The sequence below is a fragment of the Spea bombifrons genome, chromosome 1 (genome assembly GCF_027358695.1).
Source record: "Spea bombifrons isolate aSpeBom1 chromosome 1, aSpeBom1.2.pri, whole genome shotgun sequence".
Taxonomy (NCBI): domain Eukaryota; kingdom Metazoa; phylum Chordata; class Amphibia; order Anura; family Pelobatidae; genus Spea; species Spea bombifrons.
Window position 1 is genome coordinate 129,083,498 of NC_071087.1, and position 9,056 is coordinate 129,092,553.

A 9,056-nucleotide genomic window follows, 5' to 3' on the forward strand; every position below is an offset into this window, starting at 1 on the left:
CCAGCTCCCCGTTAGGTACTGTGCGCACAATGTTAGAACATGTGCGCGCACAAGCGCACAGCTTAGAGGGAACACTGCCGGTAAGTGGGGCGGGGAGACAGGAGGATCCAGGTCCCCTGCAGCTGCGGGGGATCTGGATCTTAGTCGTCTCATAGTCAGACCTATTTGAGGTCTGATTATAAGACGACCCCGATTATAAGCATTTGCTCTGAAAAAAAAACTTCCCACCTCAGTCAATCACCGACTTTCTTTGCATGGCTATGCACAAGTGGGTGGGGTCTTTTAGACCTCCTGGAAGAGCACTGGAGCTGGCTGGCAGTGCACACTGCATTATATGACGGACACTTCATAAATGCATTCACAGTCTTTTTAACTCTTTTAGCCAATCAGCAAGTTCCGTCCTAGCATGGGATGAAAAGAACCCATTTATCCATCGCTGGAGGGACTCTCCACAATGGTTAATAGTATAACATCAAACACTAACTGAAAAGCCACATTCATGTTCAACCAGGCGTGACTTCTTGGCCCAATATGGCAGTCACAAGGATGCACAAAGTCACAGCCGCTCTCAATTCAGTCCAATGATGCTCCATAACAGAATCCAAAAACTTAGTAAGATTTATTGAAAAGTACAAAACAGTTCAAAGACACAAACAAGTGGTTTTTAAATTTTCATGAGCTGTGGTAGTTATTCCTTAAAATCTGAGAACTGTTACATAGCTCTTACTACTGCCAACTATCTAGTTATGGAACAGAAATCTAAACATGAAAAAAATATATATACGTCAACTGCTTAGGAAAAAATACCAAGTTTAATTAATACATTTGTAACAAAACACATAAACCTTACGCACACACTTGTGTACGTTATCAATTCATATCCAGTATTTTTGGCAGTTTAATAGTGTAGACTCTCATACACTTTGCAGGTTTTCTGAACTGGCTGTCTCTCTTTGTAACGACGACGATAAATTAGTGCAAAATAGCTTATTCTGAAAACGAACCCGGTTTTGCAAGATGGGTTTTTATGAAGTTGATCATGCATGGGGTAATTAAGACTTTAATCCATGAATTTCATATGTCATACTCAACCAATAGATATTTGCTCGTGGTAATAGTAAAATTTTAGATCACCCACTACGTTTCAAGCATAACAATGAGAAAAGCACCCATTTCTATGATTTGGCTTCAATTCAATCCAGTATCTCCATTTACCATTTGAAACAAGTAAAAGTCATAGCATAGGAGTTTGCAATTCAGTTAGTTTTTCCAGGTAACCAAAAATATAAAAAAGGGTAAAGTGAGAGCCAATGAGGTGAATGCACACCCCATTTAAAGTTCCATTTCTTCTTCCTCATCTCGGTCCCACATCGTGTTAATGTCACTGGCTACATTAGAAGTACAAAGGTGGTCCTCACTGACTTCCTGGGGGAATGTATTTACAGATGTGATGCGATTATCTTTGCCCACATCTGTATTATCCTTGTAGCATTTAGATATTGACTGGAGTTTGTCAATAAGAAATTCAGGCTGGGGTTTCCAGAGAACAATCTCCATAGATGGACGACTCCTAGAAGAGGGGGGAAAAAAGTTAAGTCTGGTCAATAAAACTGATAAAGTACATGAGCACCAGAAAGAAGAGGCGCATTTTCACATCTAGAAGCTATGTTTTTACGGTGGCTCCCAGCTCACATACATGCACAGGAGTGTGTTCAAGTGCAGTCTTCCATATGGGACTGGTCAATGATTGAGTAGAGCGGGGCTAGTCCAGGTTAATGGCCTGGTGCTAAACAGGCTAGAGTGCCAGATTATTAAAAGGGACGTGCAAAACACTCTACAGGACATATTCAAAGGTTTTATTAGTAAGAAGGGAACAGGCAGGTCAGAAGGTTTTTAATGTGTCCGTTTCTTCAAACCTAAAGCCACTCCATCTCTGGTTCCCAGGTTTTAATGGGTGGAATTACAGGAGGATGGAAACTGCAGTAGGAATGTTTACAGTTTTGTTTTTTTTTTTCTCTTTACCACACTGACAGAGGCAAAGGCAGATTACAAAAAATGGCAATAATTTAATATATGCCTAAAAATCCAAAACAAAAACCCAAAACCAAAAAACCTTAAAAACAAAAATGGCAGACTTACATGGACTCCACTATTTTCTTGTTTAGCGGCTCATCAAACCCATTCTTTAGACTGTCTTTAAGGAAATCTGACAATATAAGAGTTGGCAAACGACTAGATGAATTTTCAGGTTCTATATCATCCTCATCACCAATGATTAACCTGAGGGGGAAAAATAATAACTACAACGTCTAATATTTGTCAGTGCACAAAAAAAGTTATGATATTACTAACAAAATACATCTTGTGATTACCACTGGTTAAGATGACAAATACACCAGTTCCTAAAGACACTTCAGGATCCCACGCAATCCGTGCCTTACAAGGTGGAATATCAATGGCAAAAAAATACAATCACTGCCTTATTCCCCCTGTATGCCTTATACACCCAGATTAGCCCCCCCCCCCGATATGCCACTGCAGACACCCACCAGCTGCCAGAGAGGAAGATCCAGGTCCCCTGCAGCGCTGCGGGGGACCCTCCTCCCTGGCAGCCGGCGAACGTTGAGCAATGAGCTCAAAAATCTTCCGCCGCCGCTGACCGGTACTTCTGCCGGGGCTTCTATGGTGGAGCACCAGAAGGTCACGTCACGCTAGTGCTCCATCATAGAAGCCCCGCCGGAAGTGGAGGACAGTAGCGGAGGATGTCGGCGCCCATCACACAGACGCGCCGACGTCCGCCTGCTGTCAGAGAGGAGAATCCGGGTCCCCTGCAGCGCTGCGGGGGATCTGGATCTTATTGTTATTATCCGATCTGGTCTGAAAAAACCCTCATCTTATATTCGATAAAATCAATTCAACTAATCGATAATGAAAATTGTAGCCAGCATTCCCAGGGAAAAACGCTGACCTCTACCACACACAGGTGACCTCCAAAAAATTCATTATAAGACAGGGGCACAAAAAAAGGCATTTAATTTTTTTTTTTCTATACACACACGTTATTCTTATAATTAATATACAAAAATAATCCCTTGTGGTTGTCGCAGCACCGTGAGATTTCTGAGGGGGAAAACAAGCCTTCTGGCTTGCCTGGCGTCTGTAGATGAGTGTTTAATAATGCTTCTACTACCCCTTAAATTTAATTGGAAGGGTTTCCTCATCACCTTTACCCACTTATGTAATGAATATATAATAAATAAATATAAAATTATATATATACATAACATAACATGAAGATGTTCCGTGTGCACTACAGAACAAAAGGAAACATGACAGGAGGAGTTAAAAAGGCCCTGACATATTACAAAGGCGTATCTAGCTATCAGGCATATAGAGCATGTTTGGTACATGAATGAGACATTCTGTTACCTGCTTTCAATATCTTCTATCTTTCTTCGTGCAGCATCACATGGAGACTCCACAACAGCTTCTTCCATGTCCTCAGTAAGTGCAACATCCACGATATGTGAGGACTGGGTACCGAGGCACGGAACTGTAGAGGTTTCAGATACTGGATGCGTAGAGTTCCAGCTCCGTGCAGAATTTTCACCAACAAATATACTCCCAGATGATCGCTGTCCTTCAATTAAAGATGTTACCTTGGTTTTTGACAGTCGCCTTCTTTTCAGAGGGCAGCTACAAACCAAAATAAAGACAAGTGTTTACATGACATGAGGAGACTTTTGACAGGAGAAGAATTTTTCTATGAACATTCATGAGGTTCAGTAAGCCTCTCCTGTTTGTGCATGTAATGATTTAACATTGGTCTTCAATATTATGAAAACAGCAAAAACAGAATAATTTGGCATTTTCTTGGTATACTTGGGCTGCGTGAGTTCACTCAAAATGCTTAGGAAACTTTACAAATGTCAGCATTTAGTAGACTTTTGTGAATCCTAGATATCCATTCCTTCTTAAAAGTACTTGAACTCAAACAGGTTTTACTTACTCAGAGATATCCTCTTGCCGTTTGTGTTTCTTTTGAGCTGGAGCAGAAAACCTAAACAATAAAAGGTAAAAAAGAATATGTAACTCAAGACCCAATAATCAGTGCAAATGTAATTTCTTCAAACAGTAGACTACTAAAATATTAATCCATACCCTTGTGATACCCAGTCTGGATTACTGCAGCTCCTACCAATCGTCTCCAACCTCTGTCTCCTTTTAGCACCATCATTTATTCTGAACATCCCTGCCAAATGTTCATCTTATCGCTGTTCATTACCTACCCCACTGCCAGTTCCAACACTGGCTCCCATTACACATTGTAGTAAAAAACTCATGACCGCTTCATATCATCCCCTTAACACCCCCTACATCTCTGCTCTTACCTCCAAACCCTCTTGGCTCTTCCCACTGCTTGCATCACTTTTCAAGTTATCACTTCTTACCCTTGCATCTCCAAGATTCAACCTGTGCTATACTTATTCCCTGGAATTCCCTATGATGTTCTGTCAGACTCTCCCCTACTTAATGTAACTTTATGTGCCCACTAAAATACAACCTATTCACAGATGCATACAATATATCCTCCCAATGTCTGCAACGTGCATCCTGAACCATCTGTTCTCCCATATTCAAGATCTCTACATCGCATATTATCTTCATGCAGGCCTCTCCTTCTGTTTCATCCCCCTACCCCCCTACCAGATGCAAAAGCAGGGCACTCTTCTCCCTCCGTACCAGTGTAATGGAATTAACCTCCCCTGATTCTAACAGGGCTACAGAATCTGCTGGCCAATCTATAATTAAAGGCAATATTGAAATAACAGACCAAGCTAAAACCAAACATTCACTGTATATTTGATGCCTGTAAATATTAACAGGTCACACTTTCATGTAACGGATCTCATTTGTGGACATCACACCCACTATAAATATCCTGTTTTGTTTTCAAGTCACAACACGGATATACAAGGAGTCAATTGAGGCTCAATTTGCAAGTGTGTGAGCGAAGCGGTCATCTTCAGGAGCTTTATTTTTCCCCAACTCTGTTAAAATACAGTCTGCATGCAGTATGATGCACTCAGGTCCAGGTAGAAGGCTAAATAAATAACTTTTAACCCCTTAAGGACAATAGGGGTTTTTACTCGTAGTATATTGCGGGACAATGGCTCTTTTAACGTTTTTCAGTGATACTGTTTAGCTGTGATTTTCTTCTCTCTCATTTCATGCTCCCACACATATTATATATTGTTTTTTTCAGGATAAACATGGCTTTCTTTAGATACCATTCATTTTATCATATCATCTAATTTACTATAAAAAAAATGATAAAATATGGGGATTTTTTGTTAAAAAATTACTTTTTCTCACTTTTTAAACAGAAAACTTTTACTCATCTGCAAAAACTAATGAAAAAACCTGCTAAATAGATTCTACTATTTGTCCTGAGTTTAGAAATACCCAATGTTTTTATGTTTTTTTCTACACATTATGGGGCAATAAGTACAGGTAGCGTTTTGCCATTTCAAAACCTTTTTTTCCAAATCTGGTCATTATTCCCCCATGTGCCATTTCAGGTATCTTTGAAGCCGGCCAATGAAATTTACCCCATCAAATCATATATTTTTAAAAACTAGACACCCCAAGGTATTTGAAATGCTGGTATTTTAACCCTTTCAATGCACTAATTTTACCACTACCCTTTGTGAAACTTTATGGTAGTAATTCTTTTTGTATTTTTTTCACACATGTTGTACTTCAGTTATAAATGTATCGCTCCTGGTATATGTCCGTGTCAAACAACACCCCAATATGTGTTCAGTAACATCTCCTGAGCGCAGCGATACCCCCCATGCATGGGTTTGTAGGGTTATTTGGGAGGTAAAAGGCCGCCTTTGTGAGGGGTGTTTTTTTTTGCCATTTACACATCTGCCCCATGTCCCATATTTGGGACATCTTTGAACCCGGCCAATTCAATTTACCCCATCAAATCATATATTTTTTAATACTAGACACCCTATGGGCATTTGTAATGCCAATATTTTAACTCTTTCCATGATGGAATTTTTGTAAAGATAAAAAATTTTAGGACTTGCTTATTAAAAACTTTTTTTTTTTTTTGCTGACAGTGGGGATTTTTACATGTTACCATATTTTTAACATTTTGTTTTAAACATTTTTGACCATTTTTTTTTTTTACACTAGTCACTCATTAGTGAGCTGGGCTCCATTGACCTTGCATGGTTGGATGCAGTACCTGCATTCAACCTGCAGGAGGAGCTCGAGAGTTCTCAAGAGGGTCTGGATAGACCCTCTGTGAACTCAAATCTCTTGTTAATTCCATCCTGTGAATGACGGCAACGTCATTCACAGGATGGCACTTGTGGTTGCTCCTCGGAGCAATCACAAGGCGATCGGGGGTCGGGGGGGTTGTGTTGCTACATGCCTCGATACTGAGGCATGTCAGCAACACAGTTTATGCTTAGGAAGCGATTCCGATCGCCTCCTAAGCAGTTTTAGCCGGGCGCCGCCGCGATCTTTGATGATCGGTGCAGCGGCGGCCATTTTTCCTCCGGGGAGGGCTGCCGAGGGCTGCCCTCCCCGGATCCACGGTCAGCCTCACTTGTGAGGCTTCCGTGGATGCTGCAAAGCCGCCGATCGCGGCGAAAACGCCGCGATGCAGCTATTTAACGGCAGCCCGTACATGTACGGGCATGGTCGTTAACCCGTTGCACGGCAACCCCGTACATGTACGGGGATTGTCGCTAAGGGGTTAAAGATGCTGTAGAGTCTTCCCATTAAAAAATCGTTGCAGGAATTGGATTTTATACAATACTGCATATTGGGAACGGAATACTGAAACCAGAGCCACGAGCATGTTACGTGAAAGGCGTTCTGAAACGCAATAATACGTTTTACTGGCCAGTATAACGCAGTCCCGTTGTATGGCCTGTAAAGCTTTCAATCTGTTTATATTTTAAAAGCGACAAGCAACATACGTCACAATTCTTAGGCACATTCATTTACGGCTTCAAGCCCTTACCTACTAGATGTTGGAGAAAATCCTGGAGCGCACAGCAGGTTCTGGAGCGGCAGTGCGGCTCCCATGTCTGGGTTGGAATTTCCCCCAGCTGCGCTGGAGGTGAAGTGGCTATATGTACCGAGGTACGCATTATTATTCATAGGGCTTGTCATTGAGATACCATTGCCCTGGCCAAGTCCACTTAAAGATGCAAGAAAGTGAGACTCTGCAACCCCAGGCTCTTCAGTCCTTTGAAGGTAGTGTGAAGGCTGATGATAATCCATCCTGCTTAGTGGTATCCCATTAAAAGCTCTATCAACAGCAGCCATCACAGGTTTTTCTGTAAGCTAAAGAAGGACACTGTTAAAATATAATATATACGGTATATAATGCATAAATACACAATAGTGAATCAGTTACACGGTTATACACCCCATATACTGCAGGGGACCAAAAAAAAAAAAAAGGCAAATTTGGATCCTTCCAGCATCCATCCTACTTGTCGCCCTACTTAAACGTTTTGAAGTCTTCACAATCCAGCTCTAACCACTGCTGGATGTAAATATTGTTATCTGAATAATATAGGTTGTGATGATGCTACAAATATCTCAGCATGTACCAGAAAATGCACTCCAACCAGAATCTATTGTAGTATTTTAACATTGTACTACCTCGTTGTCTTAATGTACCAAAGTTGTTTCAGTCTGATCGCCGTTACATTGTGCGTAACATAATTCTTATAATAATAATAACTCTCTTTAATTAAATTTTATGTAACATACAATCTCTTTCATAGCCCTTTGTCCAGAATAATATATATATATATATATATATATATATATATATATATATATATATATATATATATATATATATATATATATATATATATATACACACACACAATGCTTTGTTTAATGTGCCCGGGCTGTTCTACAATATTATGGAAGTAACCAATAATTTTTTTGACAATCAAAAGAATGCTTTTGTTCTTCTTTCTAGATTATAAGATCGTGTGTGCGTCTGCCAAAGTATTAACATGTGATGATTATACGGTTGTGCTGTTAATTGTAATTCTTTAGCAGCTTTTTTTTTTTAGTACCATGGGAGCTGCTGGCGCTCTATAAATAACATGTAAAGTCGTGCATGCTAATGAGCCTCTGCAGCGAGAGCCACACTTGTCACACAGGCAGTACGCACACACGCGGCACGCACGCACAGGCAGCACCCGCACACTATTATTTCCTAACTTAATAAATAAGTTATTAAATCCCAGACCACGAGGTCGTCTCACAGACGCCACGGCACCCTGCAAAAGGCTGCGAGCACAATTCTGGATGGGATCCACTAGCATCACATCACATTATACTGTGTATTAAGCTGCACGTGGGCATCATTAATTCCATGCACAGCCCATAAGGCCTTCACTTGGGGTGTCACAGCTTGTGTCAGTGCTCCAGATTGTAAGCTCTTCTGAGCGGGGTTCTCCTCACCTGTTTCTGTAAGTCGAATTGTTACGTTATATATTACGTGTTATGTGGCGCTACAGAATATGAATACAGAATATGAATACAGAATATAATTATAATAATTCAATTATAATGCGTGGAGCTGATACAGGCAGCACACACACATAACATGCAGTCAGTCAGTCAGGGGCCCCGAACGCCTGTAAATAAACACACACAGCAGTACCAGGCACAGGCTGGCAGAAGGCACCTGGTAGGCTCTAATCTGGAAGGCCCAGCACTCACCTCTGGGGTCGTTACTTTCCCCTCTCAGGAGTTGCCGTTCGCACCTTCTGTAAATTCGCAGCAAAGCAGCCGTTCCCCTCGGTCAGCCTCAGCGGGTCCCGCGACATAAACGTGGCGCCGATCTCAGCCACAGCAGTTATCGCCGTGTGGGCGGGTCCTTCTCGTCACGTGACAAAACACTGACTTTTCTAGAAGGCTCGGAAAGGTTCTCTCAGCAAGACGCCTGAACGGGAGAAGGCGGGCGGGAAGGGAGATAATACAACGCGGTCCTTCCC

At 41.4% G+C, this 9,056-nt stretch overlaps 1 protein-coding gene across 1 annotated transcript; it reads right to left on the reverse strand.

Annotated features, from left to right (window-relative positions):
* Positions 1–605: 605 nt before the first annotated feature.
* CCDC117 (coiled-coil domain containing 117) lies at positions 606–8,824 on the reverse strand. The gene is made up of 6 exons (XM_053473563.1): positions 8,782–8,824; positions 7,049–7,374; positions 4,010–4,060; positions 3,430–3,696; positions 2,140–2,280; positions 606–1,570 (listed from the first exon to the last, which is right to left on the reverse strand). The coding sequence occupies exons 2-6, from the start codon at positions 7,354–7,356 to the stop codon at positions 1,333–1,335; spliced, it is 1,005 nt and encodes a 334-aa protein (XP_053329538.1). The 5' UTR covers positions 7,357–7,374; positions 8,782–8,824; the 3' UTR covers positions 606–1,332.
* Between the last annotated feature and the right edge of the window lie 232 nt (positions 8,825–9,056).